The 26,382-nt window shown below is 32.1% G+C and overlaps 5 protein-coding genes and 4 non-coding genes across 9 annotated transcripts; 2 read left to right on the plus strand and 7 right to left on the minus strand.

Moving 5' to 3' along the window:
* Positions 1-373: 373 nt before the first annotated feature.
* LOC112734203 (vacuolar iron transporter 1) lies at positions 374-4,682 on the minus strand. Its single transcript, XM_025783432.3, has 4 exons — positions 4,249-4,682; positions 4,079-4,164; positions 3,867-3,981; positions 374-797 (listed from the first exon to the last, which is right to left on the minus strand). Exons 1-4 carry the CDS (start codon positions 4,590-4,592, stop codon positions 500-502), a joined length of 843 nt encoding a protein of 280 aa, XP_025639217.1. The 5' UTR covers positions 4,593-4,682; the 3' UTR covers positions 374-499.
* Positions 4,683-4,953: 271 nt separating this feature from the next.
* On the minus strand, positions 4,954-10,077 carry LOC112734204 (TMV resistance protein N). Its single transcript, XM_025783433.3, has 4 exons — positions 9,431-10,077; positions 7,627-8,719; positions 7,218-7,517; positions 4,954-7,110 (listed from the first exon to the last, which is right to left on the minus strand). Exons 1-4 carry the CDS (start codon positions 9,874-9,876, stop codon positions 5,125-5,127), a joined length of 3,825 nt encoding a protein of 1,274 aa, XP_025639218.1. The 5' UTR covers positions 9,877-10,077; the 3' UTR covers positions 4,954-5,124.
* Positions 10,078-10,278: 201 nt separating this feature from the next.
* On the plus strand, positions 10,279-12,758 carry LOC112734205 (uncharacterized). The gene is made up of 7 exons (XM_025783434.3): positions 10,279-10,975; positions 11,051-11,137; positions 11,263-11,307; positions 11,393-11,488; positions 11,583-11,684; positions 12,021-12,175; positions 12,266-12,758. The coding sequence occupies exons 1-7, from the start codon at positions 10,412-10,414 to the stop codon at positions 12,345-12,347; spliced, it is 1,131 nt and encodes a 376-aa protein (XP_025639219.1). The 5' UTR covers positions 10,279-10,411; the 3' UTR covers positions 12,348-12,758.
* A 184-nt stretch (positions 12,759-12,942) lies between these two features.
* LOC112734206 (uncharacterized) lies at positions 12,943-15,890 on the minus strand. Its single transcript, XM_025783436.3, has 6 exons — positions 15,699-15,890; positions 14,162-14,210; positions 14,043-14,061; positions 13,632-13,709; positions 13,432-13,536; positions 12,943-13,345 (listed from the first exon to the last, which is right to left on the minus strand). The coding sequence occupies exons 2-6, from the start codon at positions 14,164-14,166 to the stop codon at positions 13,229-13,231; spliced, it is 324 nt and encodes a 107-aa protein (XP_025639221.1). The 5' UTR covers positions 14,167-14,210; positions 15,699-15,890; the 3' UTR covers positions 12,943-13,228.
* LOC112739673 (small nucleolar RNA Z159/U59) lies at positions 14,415-14,500 on the minus strand. The gene has a single exon (XR_003170607.1). It is a non-coding gene; the product is annotated as a small nucleolar RNA Z159/U59 (small nucleolar RNA).
* Positions 14,698-14,781, minus strand: LOC112739672 (small nucleolar RNA Z159/U59). Its single transcript, XR_003170606.1, has one exon. It is a non-coding gene; the product is annotated as a small nucleolar RNA Z159/U59 (small nucleolar RNA).
* On the minus strand, positions 14,938-15,012 carry LOC112739676 (small nucleolar RNA Z159/U59). Its single transcript, XR_003170611.1, has one exon. It is a non-coding gene; the product is annotated as a small nucleolar RNA Z159/U59 (small nucleolar RNA).
* LOC112739675 (small nucleolar RNA Z159/U59) lies at positions 15,480-15,572 on the minus strand. Its single transcript, XR_003170610.1, has one exon. It is a non-coding gene; the product is annotated as a small nucleolar RNA Z159/U59 (small nucleolar RNA).
* A 7,408-nt stretch (positions 15,891-23,298) lies between the features above and the next one.
* Positions 23,299-25,535, plus strand: LOC112734208 (uncharacterized). Its single transcript, XM_025783438.3, has 4 exons — positions 23,299-23,549; positions 23,997-24,263; positions 24,602-24,802; positions 24,885-25,535. The coding sequence occupies exons 1-4, from the start codon at positions 23,301-23,303 to the stop codon at positions 25,146-25,148; spliced, it is 981 nt and encodes a 326-aa protein (XP_025639223.2). The 5' UTR covers positions 23,299-23,300; the 3' UTR covers positions 25,149-25,535.
* The last annotated feature ends 847 nt before the right edge of the window (positions 25,536-26,382 follow it).

Consider the following 26,382-nt stretch of genomic DNA (forward strand, 5'->3'; position numbering starts at 1 on the left):
TAACATATTCCTTTCTTTCTCCCTGTTTCTTCCCACAGGTTGATGCGTTAAGGAGATAAACTCAACCCTGGCAACTGAAGGGGTATTCTTTTCAAGTCTTCCATAGGATTCGGCTAAAATATAATGAAACAAAATGAAAAGAGGTCTGTGCTCACGCTCAGTGACTCCTATAGGATTAGGCTAATCGCTCCTATAGTGTCTACCTCAACTGACATGGAAGATACCTTAAAGATCGATGCATTATGAAGAAATATGTTATTGCCAAATTTCTAGTATTCATTTTTTAAGCATTACAACGAGACGTATAAGCTTCATTCTTTAATTTATTTGTTTTTGGGTGGAAATGAAATTCATGATACGCACTCATGCAAGCTACAAAGATAAAACATCTAGTGATAACATTATAATATCAAAAGTTGAATAGCAAATTGTACTTGTATGAAACAAATGGTAGCTAGAGAAAATGAAAGATGTAGCACATAGTCGTAAAAACATGAATCTAAGTGTGAAAAGCCTTTGCGAGACCAAAAGCAGCAGCAGAGGCAATGGCACCAATTAGAGTTGTCTCGAAAGCACTCCTGAAGGGTCTGTTGCCTGTGAAATATCCCTTAGCATAGCCAAAGACGAGCAATGCAAATAAGGTAACAACCACTGATATGACAACAGCCTCAGCTGCGTTCGGAATGAACATGTAAGGAATGAGTGGAACAATGCCACCCAATATGTATGCTATGGCAATGGTCATTGCACTGTGCAAGGCTCTCCTTGGATCTGGCTTTTCTAGTCCCAGCTCAAATCTGCCAACCCAATAATAAAGCAACTCATCAAATCCTCACCCAAACATTAGATATATATTCAACATGTGTTACTTGATCAAAACTTTTCATGCTTATGACCATTCAAGCTAAGTAGAAGGTAATAAGAGATGGCAATAGTGACTAATATGATGTATATCAGTATTTGACTAAAAAAGAGAAAGAAAAGAGGGGGGATAATAGTTGATGAGAAATTAAAAAATTGTTATTTTGAAATTGGGTTCATATAAAATGAATCTGATTTCTAACTTGAATCATATTGGTTGTTTCTTAGATTTCAAACTCGATAATTTTGCTATAATATATTATTTTTCCAAGGAGCTTTTAACCTAACAATACTATCAATAATGCATTTTGAGCTTATTTGGGTGCTATTAGTTTTTTTTAAGTTACAATTTATATTTTTTATATAATAGATAATCAAAAAATATTTTTATATTATTGTACATAAATATAATCAATGGATAAAAAGTTCTTTTTACATTAAAAATCGAAACATAAAATTATTTTTATTTTTTTAAAAATCTTTTGGAAAAAGATAACTCAAAAAAAGATATTTTTTTTAAAATTCACCCAAACAAGCCTTATATCTTGTTTTGGTGCCATTAAGTTGTTACAAAAAAAGGTCACCAAAAAAAGTTGTCAGAAAAAAAAATTTCACTGAATTTTTTTTTGTATATTTGACAAAATTTTAATTATAAAAATAAAAGCACTAAAAAAATAAAAGCTACAATTTACATTTTTTAAAAGATATTTTTTACTAATAAAAAGATTTTTAACATAACAAATAAATAAATATTTTTATATTATTATATCTAAACATAATTATTAGATAAAAAAATATTTTTACATCTAGTATCTAAATATAAAATTATTTTTATTTTATTAAAAAATCTTTAAAAAAAAGCACTGGAATTTTGTTTATAAAAACCCATCCAAACAAACCTAAGTAAAAAAAATCATATGTATTTAATCCCGAGTCAATAAAATATATTATTTTATTTAATTTTACTGCATAACATAAATAACTAGATTTTATTTTATGTCAACTACGTAGAAAGAGCTTTTTTATTTAAATAAATAAATTTAACTATTTACTCAAATAAATTGATTTACAGAATTTTACATTTTTTAAATATTTAGTTACAATTTCGTTGGCAAAAAAAAAATAATAAAGATTACGATATTTGTATTAATACTAGCAGCCATAATAGCACTGAATTATTTCTACATTTTCGCTATTGCTACTAGCGAAAATAGAACAATTTTTTTCTCTCACTTTTAGGATGCTATTGCCAACAAAAATGGACAAAAAAAAAGGAAAGAGAAAATAATTGTCAATCACTTCTCCGTTTCTTTTTTCTCTTTTTTACCGTTTTTGCTTTTTCATGCCAGTGAAATTGAACTACATATTTAAAAAAAAAAAAGTAAAATTTTGTAAATCAATTTATTTGAGTAAATAATTAATTTATTTTACTTAAATAAAAAAAACCTAGATAGAAAGACCCCGTTAACCTAGAGCACCATTTAAAAGTAATTTTTTTGAGCTTTTAATTTATCAAAAATAGTAGTATTAATATTTAGTACAATTTTCAAAACCAAATTGTATCTTTCTAAGAAGCTATTTAGGAGTTTACAGAAAAGTTAAAAAAAATAACTTCTCTCATAATACTACTACTTTTTATCATATTTTTATAAAATAAGCACTTTTAAAACTAAAAATCCAAATACAAAATAACTTATTTATAAGCTATTTTTAATATAGTCATTTATTGTTTAAGCTATTTAGCTTAATTAAACTGTTTTTCCAAACTGGACCTTAATTTACTAAAGTTTTTACTTTTTAAAAATAGTTTATAAAAATTAATTTTAAAAAAATAATTTTTTAAAAATTGTTATATTTATATTTGATAAATTAAACTAAAAATAATTTTTTAAAAGTTGTTATATTTATATTTGATAAATTAAACTAAAAATAATTTTTAATAAACATAAATAACAACAAATATGTTTAGTAAAATAATTTTTAAAATTTAAAATTATTATAATAAATATTAATATAAAAATTAAATTTATATATTAATTAATATATAAAATTATATTATATTTTTTAATTTTAATAAGTACATGTCAATTTTAAAAAAGAATTTCATCTTTAAATTTGAAAAATTTTATCAAACCAAGTCTTAATGTGATAGCTTGTTGATCCAATAATTGAATAAAACAAAACATAAAGGTACATTATGGTCATGTGCACACCATCAACAGTCCACATTGTTTTGGGACACGCACAATCTGCCCACCTTTTGCATAGAAAAATGTTGTTTTGAGAACAAAAACGAAACGTTGTTTGTAATGTACTCTTGGGATATTGTTAATTGATATTTTAAAATATTGATTTTAGATCCAAAAGATTAAAAGACCCTAATATATGCCTACAGTTTTATTTTGAGTAAGTATATATCTTTAAATATTATTTATATAATATTTACTTGAGCTATTTATTAAAAAGTATAAAGTAAAATGTATAATATCAAATGTGTTATTATGTGTTCATAATCACCCCCCCCCCCCCTTTCCTACTTCTATGCATATTATGCAACTTAATGCTAAGATTATGTAACCCCCATGCCTCTATAAAACCAATTCCACGGTTTCACTTAAAACTACTTTTTCGAATATCATTCCTTTATCTCATTGTCATTGGACCATGTAATGTGATGATAACCATATATGCTCAAAATGTGATGACCTAGTTGCACCCACAAACAAAAAGGTGGCTATCCATTTCAACTTGTCAACCAATTGTCATTAGGCCACATGCAATACATTCATGTTTATAATTCAAACCTTGACGATAGATATTAGAGTAATGTTAGGCGGATTTTTGAGAGTGGATTTGACATTAATTTAGAGAAAAAGATACCCAATTTCATAGACTCGCCAAATAAATACTATTATTGGCTTCGCTTTATTGCAGATAAAAATCATGAATAAGTTGTGAAGTTTAATTAAATTTGGAGATTATGAAAATTGAGTGTGTGAACTTACTTCATCATGAAATCAAGCCATGCTTGTGGATTCTTTCTGAGAGCACTGACCACAGGTCCATATTCATGTGCCTCTATTCCGTATTGAGCTAGAATTTCTGCTACCTCCGCCGCTTCTGATTTCTCCAACAAAACATATGAATATTATAATTTATTTTTTTTTTAAATTAAAAGAAAAAAGAAAGAAGAAACTAGTCAAATTACAGTGCACACCAGTATCGGGAACAGTGATGATTTCTTCTTGCTCCCTTTTCAATTCTCTTTTGTAGTGATCGGATTCGCTTTTTGCCGCCAGATACCTGAAAAGTGCAACACAATTGGTTTGTTTTGCTTTCGGAGAAAATCCAGAGTAATTGCGAAGAGTTAGTTTTCAAGGTACGTACCCGCCGAGTCCCATGGAGATGGCGCCGGCGGCGACTTCGGCGATGCCGGCGGTGAGGACGATGGAGGAGGTGGCATTGGCGCCGGAAAGGCCAGCGGCGAGGGCAAAGGGGACGGTGAGGCCGTCAGAGACTCCGATGATGATGTCTCGGACGATCTCGCCGGCGGTGAAGTGCTTCTCGCTGTGTTCATTGAGAAGCTTCTGCCTCTCAGGTTCAAGCCTTATGCCATTTTCGTGGTCACCCATTTTGCAACGCTGTTTCTGTTCTGTGAACGTGAGAATGTGATCTTTCGAACCAAACAAAGCCTTATTAACTCTGACTTTCGGTGCGGTAGCTATTAGCATTAACAATCCAACATCTGTAGGTAACTAGGTACACTAATCAATTTTCCATGTATTTATATATAAATATAGGTGCAAATTCAGGTGCAGGCGACTTCAACATAATTTGACTGATTTGACTAAATTTTTATTTAACAGCTTATATCAACTTTGCGTGAAGTCGACTTCATGTGAGTTTTCACCGTAAATATATTTGGCGGCTGATTTTAATATATAAATAATTTTTTTACTAATAAACCGTATTAGTCTTTTGTCTATGACTGCTAATCATTTGTCCTAGTCACCTTCTAAATTCTCTTTTATTATTTTTAAAAAAATTTTAAAGTATATATATATAGTAGACAATCTTTAATCACTCTTATCATTTAATTTGCAAAATATTTTTCCTTTTTGTTCATGCATATTGTTCTTTTATATAGATTCATAGAACCTACAATACATTCTGAATGTTCTCCAAAAAGCTAATAAATGTGATTGAGTTATTAAAATTATAACAGAGAATACAAGAAATAGAAAATGATCCTAAATGGCTAAATCACTTGGTATAAAGGGGAGATATTCCACACTCCTTTATATTGAACCTTGGCCTATAATTTGGCCAAGAGCGACCAACATCGTACTTGCATATCTGGAAACTGAAGTTGTGTGCATTATGAGACAGCATGTGGTTGATGGTCTGAGTCTCCAAGTAAGATTTCCAAATGAATGTGTGATCATGAAGAATGAATCTCTGTCTGTCCTTCCAATTGAAATAGTATCTTAGCTGATCATTGCTGGGAACAACATGAATGCCATCATCACATTCATATGTGAATCTATAGCTAAAAACACTATATTTACATTCTTCATCATGCATACCTTCGAGTCCAAAAACCACACATAAAGCAAAACCAATGAACCTGTTATCACTGCACCAATTTAGAGAACTCTGCTTCAATGTTACTGAATGTCCCTTGCAACGATTAGGGAACCAATGAGGAACTGCACTCCCTGGAAAGCAAAACAACACAGACCTATATGCTGTATCTAGCATTCTTTGCCATGCATCACCAGCAATATTACTCTGAGAACTTTGAGTCAGTTCTTGGCTATTGGTAAGGTGAAACTTGAAAATACCATCTTTGGAATCTGATGGAAGTTTAATGTCAAATCCTGAACTTGACACTCTCCTAACAGATGGGCAATCAAACGCCACAAAGTGTTCTAAAAATGGTGGAAGGCCTGGGATATTTTCAAGCTTCTTGCAATCACTTAAATCCAGTGATTTCAAGCTTGACAGATGAGCAATACTCTCAGGAAGGTCCACAATGCTGCTTTCGTGCAGCGACAATTCCCTTAATGATGACAAGTTTCCAATGTCCCTAGGAAGTTCTGATAGTTTCTCACAGCCTGAAAAATCAAGCTTGGAGAGGTGGTTTAGATTACCAATGCTGTTTGGAAGAAACTCAAGATCTTTGCACAAGTTGAGCTGCAAGGTTTGAAGCCCAACCAAAAAGGCCAAGGATGAGGGTATTTCTTTAATTGCTGTTTTTGCCAGGTTCATGTGAGCAACAGATTCTGCAGGTTCCATGATCTCTGGTAAAGTCTTCAGCATTGAGCAACCATGCAAATCAAGCTTTGTCAACTTCAGGTTGAAAATGCTGCTAGGAAGAGATTCAAGTGCTTCACAGTAGGTAAGATCAAGAATGCAGAGTTTGCTGAGACGTCCAATTGAAGATGGAATGAACACAAGGCTTCTGCAACGATGCAAGCTCAACTCCTCAAGACCTACCAAATTTTGCATTGTTGAAGGTAATTCTTGTATTCCTGATTCATCTAAGATGAGCACCATTAAATTTTCCATATCCTCTTCTATCTCAGGGAGCTTCTCGAGATTTGAGCAGCCACGAAGATATAGTTTTCTTAGCCATTTCAGCTTAAAAAGGTTAATTGGAAGGGATGTGAGGGATTCACAGTAAGAGAGATCTAACCAACAAAGCTCTGAGAGACTTGGAAATAATGAAGGTGAACCTTCTCTTAACACTTTCAAGTTTAGTAAGTGTATATTATCCATTGGTTCATCATCTAAATTAGCAGCAGCACCCCCATTGGGGTCAAAAGTGTCAGAAAAGCTCTCAAATAAGGACCCTCCTCTTGTTCCCATCATACACCGAATCATATCCCCTGGCAAACAGTTTCTGAAGAGACTCTCTATTGATCTACTGCGGGAACAACCATGTAACACAACATCCTTTGTGGTGATGCTTATTGAAAACAACTCAAGGTTGGTACAGTCATTGAGAACTATTAAGCCTGAAGATTTTGACAGAATGTTGCTTGGAAGATTTAGATTTCTAAGCTCAGTGCAGCCGTTTAGCCATACGCAGTTGAGCTTGTTAAGGAAACTTGAGGAGTAAACTCGAACCAAGCTTTTGCAGTGGCTGAGAAATATTTCTTCAATATTTGGGCAGTGGGAAAGGTCTGGTAGTTGAACAAGGTTCTTGGAACCACTGAGGTCAAGTCTTTTCAAATTTGGTAACTTCTGCAACCAAAAAAAAAAGGAAAGAAAAGAAAAGTAGATGAATAATTGTGTAAATTTTACCTAGCCATACATGCATAGAACAGGAACAGTGAATGAAACTGCATTACCTGATCCTTTTCCCAAAGTTGTTCAAGTTGACTATCACGCATGTCGAGTGTAACAAGATTTTTGGGGCAGAAGTGCTGTGGCAAAGATCTTTGAGGGAAGCCATTCCAACACAGAAACCATAAACTATCTGGGAGACTATGAAGAAATGCAGGAAGGCTCACTTTTAAGGCTTGAATTGAGCTAGACTTGTAGAACTGGAGCAGTCTCAGATTATGCATCATTTTGAAAGTTTCAGGATGTAGTTGAACTTCTTTGATTTTGCACATGTCAAGAAATACACACCGGATAGCATCCGTCCCCTGAAAGAAAATGCAGTTGCAGCAAAATTCAATACCTGCCAAGTTCTTTTGCAATATGTAAAGAATGAAAAAGAAAAAAGAATTCGAGATGAATGCATAAACGTTTTACCTTGTTTTCTCTTATAACATGGTAAATGTCTTCATGCTTCCATAATCGACTTCGTTTTCCAGGTTCATTAGCACACTGTTGATGAACTATTTCTTGACCCATTTCCCGTATTAGATCATGCATCATCAGTTCACCTCTCAACATAGATATGAGGCCTCTATCACTGAGAACTCTGATTCCAGTGGCAGCATTGAAACCGCAGCTATCGAATGCTTGTTTTACAGTATTCACATCATGTCCCTCTCTATAGAAGCAAGCTATGTCAAGAAACATATCCTTCTGTTCTTCACTAAGCCCATCATAACTCAGTTTCAACAAGTCATAGGTTTTAAGATTGGGAATCTTTTCAAGCTTTTGCAATACACGTTCCCATTCTTCCTCTCTGCTACCATGAAGCATTGATCCTAAAACTTTGAGAGCCAAAGGAATCCCTTTTGCGTAATTTAACATCATTCTTGATAAGTTCATATAATTTTCTGTTGGATTTTTTTGCTTGAAGGCATTTAAACTGAATAGTTGTAGGGAATCTTGAAAGTTCATCTCCTTAGTCTCATATATCTCATCAACTCCAGCATCCTTAAGCGTTTGCAAGCTCCTACTTGTCACAATGATCCTACTTCCCAGGCCAAAGATACCATGTCCTCCAATGAAATCTCTTATTTGAGCTGAATTGTTCATATCATCAAGAATGAGGAGAACCTTGGCCACTTTAAGCTTTTCTGTTAACACTCTCAATCCCAAATAATCTGCAGGCATTTTTTCTTCTAGAAGCTCTGATATATATTTGCTTTGTGTGTGCTGCATCCCATGGTTTTCTATTTGTTGTTGAACATTTACAGCAAAAGTGCTGAAACTGAATTGGGATGACAATTCATGATACAATGCACCAGCAATTGTTGTCTTACCTATTCCTCCAATGCCGCATATTCCTATGATCCGAACGGCTTCTAACTCAACACGCAACAAGGAGTGGATTTGTGCAATATGGTTGTGAATTCCAACCAGTCCTTGGTAATCAGTTGAGTAATTGCTTTTCAATCTTCTCCAAATGTGTTGAACAATTTCTTCAACAAGTATGTAATCAGGACTGGCACTGAAGTGGCACATCATGATAAATTAATTAAAGAAGCTAGTTAATAATCTTCAACCTACAAACTAAAACTAATTAACCTATGTACAAAACACGAGTCAATCAAAATGAAATGAAATTCGAAGTGATTGCACTTTTTCTACATAAACAAAGAAATATTTCTTGGCATTATTATTCACATTTACTTAATATAATTTTCTTTTCACAATATCCTCTAATTCGATAGATCAAGGACTAATTTGTTGCAGTTTGAAATTCTATTTAAAAATTTATTGCTGGTCAATGTATTACTACACATAAAGTAAGATTCAAACTTCCTAATTCTTGCTTAAACGGATGAATAAGTTGATCACTCAACCAACTTAAGTTGGTTTATACCGAATATAATTTTGTTATAACAACTTATGCATAATACTTAAGAAATAAATAAATAAATAGGTCATTGGCTTTTTAACTCAAAAATACATAAATTATTGACAAATTAAAAATACAAAAACGTCATGTACCTTTTTAAATGCAAGACATTTAAGTCTTTTCATTCAAAATATATAAAGACAAACAGATCCCTTAGTAAGAGTTTAGAACTTAAATGTGTTGCATTTTAAAATATGAAAAATGTTTTTTTATTTTTTATTAAATCATCGAGATAAAAGAAATTAAGACCTATTTATCATTTTTTTTAACTAAAATTTTTTATGAGTACTAGTGACCGACCTGTTTATTTTTGAACGAGGGGGAGATAATCCAGCAACTTGAGTTAGAGCAAGCTTCCACCTCTGCACTTTGTCTCCAAATCGTTGTTGATGCTTAACAAACGCATCAGCATAACTGCCTGTTTGATTGGCAACATTTGATGGATCCATCTTATAGAAAACAGGTATGACATCCCTTCCATATCTCTCCTTGCATTCCAGAATCTTTGTGAGTTGGTCCAAACACCGCGCCGAATAGGCATAGTGTTGAGAGAAAATGATCACATAGATATTTGATTCTTGTATTGCTTCTTTCTCTTCTCCTCCGTCATCATCACCGCGCGTGTCATGCATGTAAGTCTTGATCCTTTTAGCGCTTAAGGCTGCGTAAAGATGAGTGGTAAAGCTGTTGCGTGTGTCTTCTCCTCTAAAGCTGAGGAACACATCATGCTTCGTATTCCCCAACATAACTCAACTTTAATTTGCATATATCTCGTGTTTGTTGTATGTATATATTAGTAGCAAATCTTCTGCATGAACGATTCAACGTGTGAAAAAGTAGAAGGTAGTGGTTGCAGTTCAATTTAATTAGTCAGGTTTTACCGAACATGTTTGAGCAGATCAACATGAACGTGTCGTCGTCAAACATTTGAATGCGCCACAGGAATTAAATAAAATAATCATAGTAACGGTGCTTATGTTGATCTGGTATTGAGCAGGAAACGCAAGTTGAAGGACGATTTTGCCCTCCGGCACGAGCCGCTACTACAGTCCCTTGATTCATGCTATTCAATTTGTCTACCACAATACGACAAAAGAGGGAGTGAGATAGAAAGGGTTTAGCCCTTTAGGGTGAAGACTTTTTAAGATAAGAAGTAAGAAGACTATTGCACCCTCCAAGATCCGGTGTGTTTTAAAGAAAGAAAATCTATCCCATTCAGCCGCCAACACACACACACTCTCTCTCTCTTTCTCTCTCTCTCTCTCTCACACACACACATCAATGGCTTCCCTCACCCTCCCGCGCCACACCGGATTCTTCTCAGGGTCCCTCCCGACGCGTCCCACCCTCAGATACGCCGCGCCCGTCAAGGTCCGAATGTCACTCAGCGAGAGTGGGCCCTCCATCGCCGTCGTCGGAGTCACCGGCGCCGTCGGCCAGGAGTTTCTCTCCGTCCTCTCCGACCGCGACTTCCCATACCGCTCGATCAAGATGCTGGCCTCCAAGCGCTCCGCCGGCCGCCGCCTCACCTTCGAAGGCAACGAGTACGTCGTGGAGGAGCTCACGGCGGAGAGCTTTGGCGGCGTCGACATTGCTCTATTCAGTGCCGGCGGCTCCATCAGCAAGGAGTTCGGCCCCATCGCCGCCGAGAAGGGAACCATCGTGGTGGATAACAGCTCGGCGTTTCGGATGGACGAGAAGGTTCCTCTGGTTATTCCAGAGGTGAACCCTGAAGCCATGCACGGTATCAAGCTTGGAACGGGGAAGGGTGCTCTAATTGCCAACCCAAATTGCTCCACCATCATTTGCTTGATGGCTGCTACCCCTCTTCATCGCCATGCCAAGGTGCCAAAGCTTCAAACTTTTCCTTCTTTTGCTTTCTGGGTCTTTGATGTTGATGTTAATTGATGAATGTTGCAGGTATTGCGTATGGTTGTTAGCACATATCAGGCAGCTAGTGGAGCTGGTGCTGCTGCAATGGAAGAGCTTGAGCAGCAAACTCGTGAGGTTTGATCTGTTCTTCATCTACTTACTTAGTTCATTAACTTATTTCAAATTCTGCCTGTGGGAATAAGAAGAGAATGTTTTCATTTCGTGAATTGATTATTCTTTTTTTTGTTTTCTTTTTTAAGGTGTTGGAAGGAAGACCACCAACTTGTAAAATATTTAAGCAACAGGTTTGCCATTTTCTGTTTGTGGATGGATACTTATAATGATCAAAGGGATCAAGAACAGCTCCCTGATTATATTATTCTTTTGCAGTATGCTTTTAATATATTCTCGCACAATGCATCTGTTCTTTCAAACGGATACAATGAAGAAGAAATGAAAATGGTCAAGGAAACAAGGAAAATCTGGGTAAGTTGTAATTGGACGTGCCTAACTTGTTATTAGCTTATCTCACAATGTGCAATTCTTATGCATTGCTTATTTCACTGTTAATCTCTTGCAGAATGACAAGGATGTCAAAGTAACTGCAACATGTATACGTGTTCCTGTTATGCGGGCTCATGCTGAGAGTGTGAATCTTCAATTTGAGAGCCCCCTTCATGAGGTAGTTCATGTTCTGATGAATAGAAAACTAGACACAGGCTATTCCATGTTTTTAATATTCATTATATGCACACATGTTCCTTTTACATCATTGTATCATTTGATCATTTTACTGAGTCAGACTGTCTGTTCTTTTATTCAGTTCTTTTACATCTTTGCTCTGTTTCATCTACATGGAGTTTCCAAATGATAAATTGGTGCTGTGAACTTATATTATGCATTTTTCTATTTATTGAGGGCAATTATATGTTATGAAATATAGGATTTTGGTGGTGAAATAGAAATCTTGTCTGGAAGGCTATGATCTAACTCGTCTATTTGGGTTTCACTACCTCAGGATACTGCAAGAGATATTCTGAAGAATGCTCCTGGAGTTGTGGTTATCGATGACCGGAAAGCCAATCATTTTCCTACACCGTTGGAAGTCTCAAACAAGGATGATGTTGCTGTAGGCAGGATTCGCCAAGACTTGTCTCAAGATGGGAATAAAGGGTAAATTTCTTCCACGGCAACATATTATTAGTTTTCAGCTTGCACTTGATCATAATTGCAAGGATCTTATAATGGTGGTTATGCACACAGGTTGGACATATTTGTATGTGGTGATCAAATTCGCAAGGGAGCTGCACTTAATGCAGTCCAGATTGCTGAGATGCTTCTATGAGTTCTGATATTTGAAGGTTGTGGTACTCAAGGACTATGCTTCTTTGGAATCAGTTTTGTACTTGCTAGTTTGATGCGATTATTCATTCCTCTCATTAGAATTAACTTCTGAGGTTCTTTGGAATCAGTTTTGTACTTGCTAGTTTTGAAACTATGTTTTTTTATGAGAGTTTAAGGCTTTTTATTTGCAAAACTTCTGTAATCTATAATCCTTTTTCTATTGGTAACGACAAGCATCCGAAGACAAAACACCCACCCATGCTTACTGCTTAGTTCCAACCTCTACACAGATCAAGAATTGATTAGATTCCTCTGGTGTATTTTATTTTATATTGATGCTCGCAAATCACTTGCGTCTTTAATATTTGTAATTAGGAGTTTAATAATGGACATTTGACGACGGGTTTGCCGATGCCATTTCTTCATACTTGTCAAGGGAAAGTGTGTAAAAATGAAGAAGCTAGTTTTCCGATAATGACACCAAGTTCAAAAAGTATTTATGTATGGTTGAGATTGAAAAGCTTATAAAACTAAGTCGATATCCTAAAATCGTACTGTGGCAAAAGACATGGGAGGGGGAGACGACATAATCAGAGTAGAGCGAAATAGGAACTTCAAATATCTAAGGTTAAAAGCTATTCAATACATCTATTGGTTGTACATGTCAAATAAGTACATAAAATGGAAGGTATTCATTTCAGTTTTGGCTCGTTCTTGGGCAACTCATCAAATCAAAACGATAATATACATGATCCGCCAACATCTAAAGACGCATATAATATCAAGGGCAGCATAGTCTATGAGAATGTCATCGGGAAATTCAAGACATCAAAGAAAAGCAACTACTCAGCCAATGACTTCAAAGATTGAGTGATAATATGCTTATTTAGGGTTCCTAAGAACAATGATGACAGAATCTCCACGGAGGAACATTTTGCTGATGAATCTATCCTTGTTGACTGGCTGAGCCTTCTTCTTACCTTTACCAGTCTTTGGCACCTGTTTGTAATAAAAACTATTATAGGAGGCGCATGTGATGAATACAAGGAATTTATTGCAAAAAGAAATAAAGAAATAAAGAATACCTCAGTCCACATCTCCCGTACATTTTCAAGAACCATATTGCAGTGTCTATCAAAAGCCCTAACACGACCAAGAAGCTTTTTGTTGTTTCGGCAATTGATAAGTACCTGCATCAGTGAATTGGTTGAGCAAGAGAGCACATCAGAAATCTAAGCCTCGGAACAATAGTTGATGGTACTGTACAATTGAAGAGTAAACACACCTGCGTGTTGTTCTTAACACTCATCATGAGTACAGACAGCGGACCGGTGTTAAACTCCTCTTCCTCAGTCTTACTAGTCTATAGAAATAAAATATGTAAGTTTGGTTAGATATTAAAACATGATGTTGAACTGAGCTCTAAAGTACTAAACAGTAACAAAATAAAAACTGCAAGGACATAGGGAGATGAATCTTAAAACTAAATTCAAGAAAGGTAGGTTATGTTGCTTCCATATGATCATAGGAAAGAAAGAAATCTGCTATAGTTCGAACTCCAAATTTTGAAATCTGTCTATTAAAAATCTGAAACTCTAAAAACCTAAAAACATGTGAAACGAAAATTACAATTTATAAACCAGAACATAAAGGAAACTTGACACAGCATAGTTGCTTGAAGAATAAAAGAACTTACATCTTCCTCCATGGGCCGGCTTCAAAGAGAAAGTTGGAAGAAGACAACAGAAATGTTAGTGTTCAACAGGGAAGATAATATCCGAAAAAATAAACACGGAAATAGTAAGAAATAAATACCTCATGTTGAGAAGAAATGAAATGCAGTTGCAAAATTCTTCAAGCAAAGCTGAAACACATAATAGATAACATATCAATCAAAAGATATTTTAAAAAAAAAAGTTATGAACATATTTATAAGTTTAAAGGAAAAAATTACAATAACAAGAAATACAATTCATATGATAGAGAAATAGAGAGAGAAGAATTGAAAGTGCAACAAAAAGTGAAAGTAAGATAGGAACAACAGAAAGAGGAAAGAAAATATTAGCAGGCCTCCTCAGTTCAGGTCTCCATATATTTTCCGCATGGATTACTCGGAAGAACGAAAGTTATATTTTTTTGATCATCCTTGGAGGCTTTCTGATAGAGATTTCAGAATGGGATAAACATAAATCACTAGATAATAAAAGAGCTACATCATCATTAATAAACATGAAACAACCAAGAAACTATTTCACTACTTAACCCGTGCATTTTTCAAACTAAAATAAAAAAGTGAACATTGAGAACCATAAAACTGGGGTTATTACAGGAGAACAGCCAAGCATTAGGAAGCCTCTTCAGTTCAGGTCTCCATATAGTTTCCGCATGGACAAATCGGAAGAACGAAAGTTATTTTTTGGATCATCCTCAGAGGCTTTCCAATTGGTTTCAAGACAGGGCAGACTCAGAAAACAAAATCGACAGAAGACCTAATAGCACATGCCAAGCTAAAATAAAACAGTAGAATATATAGTTGAACAAACATCATGAAATTGGGAAGGCAAGGGAGAGGGGAAACAAGCAAGCATAAAGCCTCTTCAGTTCAGGTCTCCATGTAATTTCCACATTGACAGCTCAGAATAATGTTTTTGATCATCCTTAGAGACTATATGATAGTTTTCAAAATGGCAGCACACACCGTGTACAAAGGGCCACAAAGAGGGGGAAAAGATTTCTTCAAAAACTCAAAAAAAAAAAAAAGAAGAAGAAAAAGATAGCACTGCAACATCCTTCAAATTAAGAATAATGGTTCATACCAAGAACAAAATGACTTGGGTAAAGAATTAAGCTTAAAAATCCAAATAATGGAAACTTGATTTATTCAGTGTGTCAAAACCTTCACATGTGATTTGCTTCCCCAACCATGTCCATAAACCTTAGCTAGGGTTCCAGTTACTACGACTACAATCGGGCAGTAGAAAAAGGAACAAAAAAATCACCAAATCTAATCAAATTCGAGTTCAAAATAATCAGAAACGGTGCAGCGGAATCTATCATCTTATAAACAAAGCACTTCAAAAGAGAAAAAAGCATAACGATAAGCAGGAGGATGTGTTTGGGAAGTGACAACCATGTCTCCTCAGTTCAGGTCTCCAAAAAAGCATTCCTCACAGAATTGTTCATCAGAAGAACGAAAGTTTTACTGAAATTGATCCTCATCAGAGACACCAGCACTTCCAGACCGAACTTAAGCAAAAAATGAAATGCACAAACACACACAGAGGAGCACTTATTCAACCACAGAACCACCATTCTCGAACAATGGTGTACGTAAAATGGAAAAACAACATACCTTACGCACAAGATCTGAAATCGGAAAGTGACGAAGACGAAGGTTAAGCTACCAGACTTGGCAGATTTTATAGTGCGAACCGGTAAAAATCGCAAAACCCTAGCTCATGTTTTGGGATATTCTGGTTATAACTTATAAGAGAGAAAACCCTAGTTTATTGGGTAGGCCCATTTACATTTTTTGGCCCATCTTAATTTTTTAAAAATTAAAACTAAGGAAAACCCTGTCCAAAAGAAAGCCTAAGGAAAACTAAACAACTGCTAGGAAACGACCCAAAAAAATGCTGCTAGAAGAATAACTAAAAAAAATTTGGTTGGTCAAGTGGTTAGTTAATTGGTCTCCTTAAGCAACTGTCGCGGATTTGAATCCCGATCCAAACCGCACATTTGCGTATCGGATATATCCGTAAAATACAAAAATATTTTTAAAAATTTATTTTTATTAAAAAATATCAATAAATTCATTTTTTCTATTCATTTAAATATGTATACTCTTAAAATAAAATTAAATATACTTTTTTTTAAATAATAAATTAAAATAATACAATATATATGATAATTATTTGTTGAAATAAAATATAAAAAAATATTTACTTATTTATTTTTGTGGATACATAAATATGTGGATACCTACACAAAATTCGTAATTCGATCTTATTAGGATCAGATCCAATTTGATAGTCTTACGAATCAGATCTATATCCATAATTTTTATATTCGATCCAAACATCTCTAGTTGAATGAGTGTAATTTTAAAAATAATATTATTAAAATTTCAGTTTTCGTTTTTAAATTTTTCAATTTCTGTGTTTTTATTTTTTAAAGATATTAAAGAGATTAAAATTTTATATGATTGAAATTTTAGCTCCTAATTATGAACACCAAATACAATAACTCAAAATAAATGCTACTTTAGAAATACTTGCGGCAGAGGGTAGGATGTTCTTGGAATTCTATCGGGTCAGGCCAGAAACGATAATTTAGAACAACGGGTCGGGTAGATGGGGTTGGACTTTGGAGGTTTGTGTTTTGGGGATGTGCCCATCTCCAACCCAAAAAAGAGTCATCCTCGAACATAAAAGTATAAAACATTTCGTAACTAATTGTTTATTCTTATACCCTTATTCTTAATACACCAGTACATAAGATTGAGATGAAAGTTACTAACAAAAATACAAAATAATAATTTATAAGGATTGTTTTTAAGTGATTTTTTTAAAGATTAAAAAAAACCAATTTTATATTTAAATATTTTATATAAAAAAATATTTTTATTTAATAATTATATTTAAATACAATAATATAAAAATATTCTTTATTTATTTATAATATTAAAAATATATTTTTAAGTAAAAATTTCTTTTAAATAAAAAATATAAATGATAAATTATACTTTTAAAAAATATTTTTTAATGTTTTTTTTATTATTAAAATTTTGTCAAACACTTTAAAAGAATATCTTTTTTCTAACAACCTAATGATATCTAAATGAGTTTGTAAACAATAAAATTTCTATCTAGACTTGGTTAACTATTTGTACTTTTTCATTGATAGCTAGCATGGCCGAGTGCCTGGCCAGTGAAAAATTGCTCAATTGCTCTAAAACGGTAAAACCTAAGCAAGGATATTTTCGTTCATTAAAAATAATATTGTAATTCCTTCTTAGCAAAATAAAATATCACTTGATATGACGCGCTTTCGATTCTTGATTCTTCTCATGCCATGCGCTTATTACTAAGGGTGGCAACGGGACGAGTAGGAGCGGGTTTTTGCTCTATTCGATCTCGTCCCATCGTATAACAACTCACATAGAATTCGTTCCATTTCTATTTGTGAGTAGTAAAACGTTGAACTCTAATTTATCTGTGCGGGTATTCGTCCCGTCCCTATAATTATTAAAATCTAATAAATAAAATTAAATTTTAAATTTTATATAATTATCATCACATACATAACATAAATTAAAATAAAAATTTAAATATGATACAATATTATTAATCATTTACTAGTTATTTTACATATATTATATATATTATATATTAAAATTATATATATTATATATATAACGGAGAGAGTAGGGGCGGGTATTACTTAAACCCGATCTCGCCCCGCCCTCCCAACAATCCGCTCTGCTAAAAATCTGCTCCTGATGCGAGGCAGGTAATTATCCGCCCCCAACAAATAGAGATGAAGTAGATACTCGTGGGTTCGGGTGATATTGCCATCCCTACTTATTACTTATTAGTTTGTGTAGTCTCAGCAAAAGCAATGGTCTAAGCCCATTTATCTGCTTTTATTTCACACCAAAAATAGGCACTCTTCTTAGTGGATGTTACAATATTTTTATATTGTATGAAATTTTGAAATTCTTTTATATTACTAATATTATAATGTACGTTGACGTAATATTTTATGAAGTATTCTATTAATAGAATTTTTATTGTATATTAATATAAAATTATTAAACAATTAATATATTTTTTTTGTAAAACTATGAACATATTAATTATATTCTTTAAGATATATTTTTAATAAAATGGCAATTATAATTATTATTGAGATTTTTTAATGACTTATTATTAAGAATTTAACATGTTCTATTGGTATATAAGTTATTAAAATTATTAATTCGTTTATAAAGTCTAATTAATTAATAATTTTAAAATTTATTTATTTTAATTATTTATTTGATATTATAATTTATCTCATAAATTTGTCTTATATATTATTGTTTTTCATCTATAGTATTATAATTTTAAAAATTAACTATATTATAACATATCATTTAATTAGGATATATATATATATATTAGAAACAAAATTAATATTTTTTTAAAGTGTTATTTTAAATTAATTTGTCAAAAGATACTTAAAAAAAAGAGAAAATTTCACTCCCCTCTCCTATGAGATGCTAAAATAACACTCTCCTTCCTTCTATTTTATAAATGTACATTTTTCTCCCTTCTAACTTTTAAAAAAACCTCATCTTTAATCCATTTTAAATTTTTTGTGTTCACTAATATTAATTTTATCCATTTTTTAAGAAAAAATAAATTATTTTTTGAAAAAATACCCATTAAAAAATGTTGTTTTTTATTATTAAATTTTGCTTACCAAAATACCCTTTAATAAATTATTCTTTTATTGATCTAATTGTATTTTTACCAAAATATTTTCAAAAAAATTAATAATTAAATTATTTTTTTAAGATACCTAGCTTTCAATAATTTTTCAATTATTAAATTGTAATTTTACTAAAATTTTTGTTAATAATTATTTTTATATTTACTATTAATTTTTTGATATTAATATATATTATTTTAACATTAAATAAAAAAATCTTACCACTGTTAATATGTATAACAATTAATATATATTGATATTGAAAAATAATCGTACTAAAATTTTTTATTTAATGTTAAAAGAATATATATAGATATCGAAAAATTAATAGTAAAATATAAAAAAAATTGTTAACGAAAATTTTGGTAAAATTATAATTTAATAATTAAAAAATTATTTAAGGGTATTTTAGAAAAAAATATAATTATTAATTTTTTAAAAAATACAATTTAATTAGTAAAATAATAATTTATTAAAGGATATTTTGGTAAGCAAAATTTAATGATAAAAAATAAAATTTTTGTTAATGGATATTTTTTTTAAAAATAATTTTTTGTTTCTTAAAAAATGGATAAAATTAACATTAGTTAACACAAAAAGGTTAAAATGGATTAAAGATGAGGTTTTTTTAAAATTAGAAGGGAGAGGAATGTATATTTATAAAATAGAGGAGAGTGGAATGTCATTTTAACATCTCGTAGGGGGAGGAGAGTGAAATTTTCTCTAAAAAAAAGATATTAAAAATAAATTTAGATGCATTGAGGTACTGCATAATGTTTTTTAAAGATTTTATTGGAAATATTTATTTTAGATTATTAGTTGAATGTAATTTTAAATTTTTATAGGAGCAAATCAAGGAGCAGAATAGTATTATATTATCATCAAATTTGTAATTAGAGTTGTTGCTTCTAATGTTTAATCTATGAAGTTAGGATGTAATCGAGTTGGTTTGGGTTGAATTTGAAAGAAATTGAAAATTGAACTAATAAAATTTGATCACTTTAAAATAGATTGAAAAAATATAATTTTGTGACTAAATTCGGATGGATCATATCAGTTTGTATTAATTTGAATATCGAATTAGAATTATATTTATAAAAAAAAGGAAAAAAAAGAAAAAAATTTGCAATAAAAAAAAATAAGAATAAAAAAAATGTAAATAATGGTTAAAGTTTAATTAAGGTTAGGTAAAAATTATATAATTATATATTTTTAATATATAAATTACATATTTAAATTTTTAAAATTAAAGTTAAATTCATAAATATTTTTAAGTAATTAATGGCATAGAAATTTTTTCCCTTTTAATATACTTACACAAAATAAATGGTATTTTGGTCTTTTTATTTTAATACATTTAAATAATATTAATACTAAAAGAATATTTTTGTTTTTCAATTAAAGAATTTTAAATTAAAATTAAATAATTTTAATCTTAACGGGTATTTTTTAGTCTTTTAAAATTAATACTAAAAATATGTTTTGATTTTTTTATTTTTTTTAACTTTTTATTTTTGTTTCAATTATAATGTTATTATAATAGTATTTTTTAATTATTTTTTTGGTAGTTTTTTAAATGTTATAATAATCTAATATGAGTAATATTAATAAAAAAATATAATAAATTCAAACTGATCCAAAGTAAAATATTAATCTTAGCCTAAACAAATTTTAAATAAAAAAACTTAAAATAATCATAAATACTAACTTTTTTTTCTAACTCTTAAAAAGAGTTTTAATATTCTAAAATTTCAAAAAGTATGGAATGGCCTCCCTTCTTTCTAACACCAAAACCAAAAGCAATAGTTACTTTCTAGTGTCTAGGGCTGGCAATGGGTAGGGTAGGGTAGGGTTGGACCCTACCCTAACCCTACCCGCGGGTTGAAAATTCTATTAAAATTCTATCCTATCCTATCCGCGGGTTGAGAATCTCTCAACCCTAACCCTACTCGCACCCTAAAGTTCTAAATCCTACTCTACCCTACCCTACCCGCAGATATATCAAATTTTTTCAAAATAAATATAAAATTCAATCATTTCAAATTTTATACATATTAATAACATAAAAAATAACAAACTAATATTCCAAATTACTAAATTGACTAACTAGTTTAGTGGTTGTTCACTTATTGTAAGTCATTACATAAGAGAGGTTGTAGGTTCAACTCTCACTTCTTTCACTATATACTTAATTTTTATAAAATATGTATTATATATTTAAGGTGCGGGTAGGGTACACCCTAAACCCGTACCCTACCCTATCCGCACGCATACCTGGACCATACCCTACCCGAACGGGTTGGACCGGATTGGGTACCCGCGGGTAGGGTATGAATTGCCAGCCCTACTAGTGTCTAGAGTATACTAGTATAGAGGTGGAGAAATTCTTAGATATTCTTCTCATACAAGTCTTATATGATAGAATGTGACATCCGTCCCAGTTGGTCCACCATGAGCCTAGTATCAAAAATGACTTAAGAATATATAGGCTTCCTCGTTTTAACGTTTACAATACTTGCAACGCGGTAGGTCACTATCTTGGGAAATTTTTCATATTTTTTGTCTTTTACTATAATATAAATAACTGCTGTATTAAATAATTTATTTAAATATATTAAATTATATAATCATAATTTTTAATTATTATTTTTAAATAAAATATTTTCATGTGAGTAGTTAAAAAAATATATTTTCAAAGAAAATAAAATTATCAACTATTTTCATATACCTAAACTACAAAAATTGGGAAAAAAAAGTTTCTCTCGTTGTAGGACTCCATGCTATGAGAACAATTTGTATGTGTAGATCAGACTTGTGTTTGCTGGCTTAATAATTTAATGAATAAAATAAAGAAGCAAATAACATTTTCTATATACAATTACAATTTCTATTATTTTGATATTCTACTAATACTGTAAAAAAAAAAAAACAATCAAAATCATTCTTTTAATTAGGATTTGACTCGAATCAATTGAAAACTTCTATATTTGATTTGTGGTATAAAAAATTTAATTATAAAAAAAAATGAGAGAGTCACCTTGAGAAATGAGATGTCTCGAGTGAAGAAGATATTGCTCTATGTATATTAACGACGAGAAAACGCAATGAATAGTCAAAATCTAAAAACAACTTATTTTTGGCATGGAGTCCTAAAATAGGAAAAACTTTTCTTTCTCATTTTCCTAATTTAAGTGTACAAAAAATAGTTGACAATTTTACTTTGTTTTTGTATTTTAGATGTGCGAAAATACAGTCTCTTATTTTTTTTAACTGTGAAAACATAACTAAATACACAAAATAGTATATTTTTGTATCTACATTTAAATTGATAAATAATTGATTTTTTTTATTTAAATGAAAAAAAGCCTTTTTCCAATGTTAGTCTCTAGTACTTCCAAGTCAAAATCCATTGTTAAAATTCCTTGGATTTTAAAATTTTCTCTAAAAAAGATCTAAACATATTATTTTATCATTAAGAATCTTTTTTATAAGGTCAATAGAAAATGATAAATTCTAGCTGGATGCACAAAATCAAATAAAATTAGATACACAATTTTTCTCCTAATGTGAAAAAATTGCATTGCAAATTAGAACAAACTTAGTTTATTTTCATATGTGTAAGAATGGTTTTTATTTTTAGAAAAAAAGTGAAGTATTAATTACAGTTATTAATGCACCAACGAATTCAGCATGATTTTATTGTAATATATACAAAAATAAAAAATATACTAGATAATCAATATATCCCGCCTTGTGCATGCAGCAACTCATTTGTCAACGACAAACCCTTAAATGGAGTTTCGATCCGCGACGAATTAATCCTTGATCTGTCGGGTTGGGGGATACCGTGGGCAACAAAAAAAAAACATTAACCTAATTTTAAATTTTTAACTAAATATATCAATTCATAACGTTTTCCTCTAAAATTTAACACATAAATTTATCAATATTCAACGTTTAGTACCGTTTTGTTTTTAAAAAGAAAAAAACAACTTAATTATAGATTTGTAGCGAATGCAAGTATTCCAAATTTCCAATTTCCCGCATGCCCTAGAAGCCACTATTAAGTTTTAAACTTTAAAACAAAAGGAAGCAATAATAGTAAGTTGTCATTTGGAATTGGGGCAGCACATAATTGCTTTCCATATTCTAAACCAAAATAGTATATCCAATTAATCCATTTATTAATATGATTTAATGTAATTAAAAAAGATTAAAATAATAGAAATTAAATGATTCCGAGAATTTCGGTTAAATTGGCGGGAAATGGGTGGGAGGCAGCTAGCGCCTTTTGGGGTTTTGCATTATTTTCTCACACGTGTGGGTCCCATCCTGCATTCAATCTCAACCAACCACCACCCTCCGATCACTCTCCGATCCAACGGTTCTCACCGCATTCCCATTCCCGCCTATCGTACGACACCTCTACTCTGCACTCTGCAGCAAAAGAAACGATTTGGTTGGTCTCTTTTCATTTTTCATGAAAATAAATATTTCCTTGATAATTGCATTAATTATTATTTACCCTTCTTTTTCTTTTTCAAATCATCAAAATGTAAAACTAGAAAAAAAGCCCTTTTTAGTTTTTATTTTATTTTTTCCATTTCTTTTCTCCCTATTTCTATTTCAATCGTTTCACATTCTCATAGACAGAGGTCTCTTTTTTTCTCTTCACTTCCCTTCAAGCCGCCTCTGCTACTCTCCAACCAAATCTCATTCAAAAAACATGGTATTTCTTCGTTCCTCACTTCTTTTTCAGCTTAATTTTTAATGGGTGTTCAAAAAGTTTGGATTTTTATCTTTCATTCCTTGTATTTTGATTGCAATTCCATGATCACTTCATACCTTATCTAGCATGAGCTTATTGTTGATGATCATTTGGATTAATCTTTATAAAATCAGTTGTTAAGTTGTTACCCAGTAAAGATGCCAGTTTTAAGTGTGGATCGAATTTCCAAATTGAATCTATGGGTTAGGTTGGTTTATTCTTGTATCTTGTATCTTAAATCTTAGGAAGTAGCATGTTTAGATTTTCTTGAAGAATAATCTGCTGGTACTTTGATGTGTAAAGTTTGATACTTTGATCATAGATTGGTGAAATCTGTTATTTGCTTTCCTGCATCTGCCATTGAAGGGTTCTTGAACTCCTTTTACATCCAATGACTGAATTTTGCAGGTGGGGAATAATCATTCACAAAGGGAAAGGGAAAGGAATAGAGATTGGATTAAAGTTCTTATGAATAGCAATGGCCACTGTGATGATCATCCCGATCTTCGTTCTAAGGAAAAGAATTTTTTCTGTGTAGACTGTGCAGTTAGAATGTGTAAGAACTGTAAGGAAGCTCATTCCCTTCACAGAAGGTTTCAGATATACAAATATTCCTATCAAGATGTCTTCCGCCATTCCGAGCTGCAGAAATACTTTGACTGCTCAAAAATTCAGGTTTTCTCTTCTTTCTCACAATATTGTATTGATTTATTTGCCAATTGACCTAAATTAATTGAATTTCTTGATATCCATATTCTATACTAATTGATGGTATGGATGCTTGATTTATTTTGATCTGATTGGTGATGCCCTACTTAATTTGCTGGTGCTATCATAGCTGAAATAAACCATGTTTATGCTTCATTTGGATTTAAGTAGTTGTTGATTTGTTGGACATTGTTGAAGTATCTAATTCACTAAACCTAACTGACCAATTAATAATAGTATGCTCTGAACATGAACCTTTTTTTTTCCTTCCTATAATGGTAACATGCTTTTCTTGGCACTGACAGACTTACATATCCAACAATGAAAGGATTGTGCATCTAAAACCCCGGCCTTCAACTAATAAACCTAAAACTTCTGATCTAAGCCCTGATTCTAAATTCAAAGAATACAACTTTTCATCAAGAACAAAGCCGGGTGGTACATGTGAAGAATGTGGGAAACACTTACAAGATGAGCGGAATCGCTTCTGCTCTATTACGTGCAAGGTAACAAGCCATGGTCTGATTCAATTGTGTACATGCTACTTATGTGCATTGTTTTTAATTTTGTTTCATGTGTAAATGTTAGGTCTCAGTGCTTCCCTTGGAAGCTCAAAACCAAGATCACAATCAATGTTCACGGAGGAGTTCAGAGGAATCTGCTAGTCAAAGTAGTAGGTTCATCAACACTCCAAAACCAGAAGGTAGTGATTTTACTTTAGATAACCAGAATTCAGAACCAGAGTCATCTTTATCTGAAGCTGAGCCATATGGATGGGTTGAAGTTGTTAACTACAGAAAGCGCCCAAGGAAAACAACCCCTCAAAGGCCTATTTTTGTTTTCATGTCCTAAGATTTGAAGTCATATCACTACTCTAATCAATTCCTTCCATTCTCCGATTATATTTTTTTGTTTTCCATTTTTGGAGAATAAGATTTAAGATTTCTTGAACATTTGAGGGAATCTCAACCCCACTATACCCCATATTGGGATTCAAGTATAAGCTGGGAGTTTGAGGTTTAGTTGCACTGAGAAAAGTAACCAGCTGAGCTTGTACAGCATAAGGGAACAACAATAGTAATCCAAAGACTTCAAAGGGTACAAAGGGTTACTCTCCATTCCATCCTTTTCAGTTCTTTATGGTTTAAACTTAGCATCTCTTATGATTGAATGACTCTTTAACAAAAAGAAAGACTCACTATAGTAATGTAAAATTTCATTTCTTTTGATTTGCAGTCAGCATAGTTTTAACATCAATTATCTTCTGCACTTTGTGTCCCATGTGCACTAGGCAAAATTATGCATTCTGCAAGGAATAGCTCTTGCTATGCTTTTTCTCTGTAGGATTCCCGGCCTCTGACAGATAATTGATGGGATGATGTTTCAATTGTGAAGAATGAATAATAATTTTATAATGGGGTATGAGACCCTTCACAGTACAGGCAACAACTTGTGCCCATGTTTCCCTCACAACATGGCAGGCAGAAAGGACATGAAAGCTTATATAAGGTTGTTAAGTGAATAAGATGGCAAAGATTTAGTGTCCCCACAATCAATTATAAAGCCACAAATTTTGAACAATGAAAGGTTTTCCTCCAAGTGATTTGTGAGTACTATAGTAGACATTAAATGTGGCATGCATTAAAAACGCAGCCCTTTTTAGACTTTTTCTGTACAAAAGAAGTTAAAGGGGGGCCAAATCTTGTGCCTGTGGAAGCACATGCATGATGCATGGTCAAAATAATTAACTTCCTCGCGGCACCACCGACTTTTATCGCACTTCTGTTGCGTTAACGTGCTTTGCTTGACTGCTTCAGGACAACTGGATTAGTATACAGTGCTGTTGCTTTCAATTATTTAATTATGTTGTGATACTCCTTCTAAGTTCAAACTGTGTGGATGCAGATAAATTAAAACGAAAAGATCGGTGTTGTATTTGAAATATTCAAAAGGCTCACTCATTTTGTTTTTGTTAGGTGCCCTTTGATTTTCTTATATTCTATCTGCTATTATTCAAAAAATGTCCGGTTAACACTACGGTGGAAAAGTCAGTACAAAATTTTGGTATTTTGACGGAGTTAAATTT

This window comes from Arachis hypogaea, chromosome 3 (assembly GCF_003086295.3).
Source record: "Arachis hypogaea cultivar Tifrunner chromosome 3, arahy.Tifrunner.gnm2.J5K5, whole genome shotgun sequence".
Lineage (NCBI taxonomy): Eukaryota > Viridiplantae > Streptophyta > Magnoliopsida > Fabales > Fabaceae > Arachis > Arachis hypogaea.

Bases quoted from the DNA above. Each gene is read 5' to 3' on its own strand.
- LOC112734203 (XM_025783432.3), bottom strand. From the start codon at position 4,592: ATGCTAATAGCTACCGCACCGAAAGTCAGAGTTAATAAGGCTTTGTTT. The intron at 3,982-4,078 runs GTGTGCACTGTA...TGGAGAAATCAG, and splicing joins CATCACTGTTCCCGATACTG to AAGCGGCGGAGGTAGCAGAA. The intron at 798-3,866 runs GTAAGTTCACAC...TTGGGTTGGCAG, and splicing joins TGGCTTGATTTCATGATGAA to ATTTGAGCTGGGACTAGAAA.
- LOC112734204 (XM_025783433.3), bottom strand. From the start codon at position 9,876: ATGTTGGGGAATACGAAGCATGATGTGTTCCTCAGCTTTAGAGGAGAA. The intron at 7,518-7,626 runs GTAAAACGTTTA...ATTTTCTTTCAG, and splicing joins ATGTTATAAGAGAAAACAAG to GGGACGGATGCTATCCGGTG. The intron at 7,111-7,217 runs GTAATGCAGTTT...TTTTGGTTGCAG, and splicing joins AACTTTGGGAAAAGGATCAG to AAGTTACCAAATTTGAAAAG.
- LOC112734205 (XM_025783434.3), top strand. From the start codon at position 10,412: ATGGCTTCCCTCACCCTCCCGCGCCACACCGGATTCTTCTCAGGGTCC. The intron at 11,685-12,020 runs GTAGTTCATGTT...TCACTACCTCAG, and splicing joins TTGAGAGCCCCCTTCATGAG to GATACTGCAAGAGATATTCT. The intron at 12,176-12,265 runs GTAAATTTCTTC...TTATGCACACAG, and splicing joins TCTCAAGATGGGAATAAAGG to GTTGGACATATTTGTATGTG.
- LOC112734206 (XM_025783436.3), bottom strand. The intron at 13,537-13,631 runs GTGTGTTTACTC...TCACTGATGCAG, and splicing joins GTGTTAAGAACAACACGCAG to GTACTTATCAATTGCCGAAA. The intron at 13,346-13,431 runs GTATTCTTTATT...TATTACAAACAG, and splicing joins TACGGGAGATGTGGACTGAG to GTGCCAAAGACTGGTAAAGG.
- LOC112734208 (XM_025783438.3), top strand. From the start codon at position 23,301: ATGAAAATAAATATTTCCTTGATAATTGCATTAATTATTATTTACCCT. The intron at 23,550-23,996 runs GTATTTCTTCGT...TGAATTTTGCAG, and splicing joins AATCTCATTCAAAAAACATG to GTGGGGAATAATCATTCACA. The intron at 24,264-24,601 runs GTTTTCTCTTCT...TGGCACTGACAG, and splicing joins TTGACTGCTCAAAAATTCAG to ACTTACATATCCAACAATGA.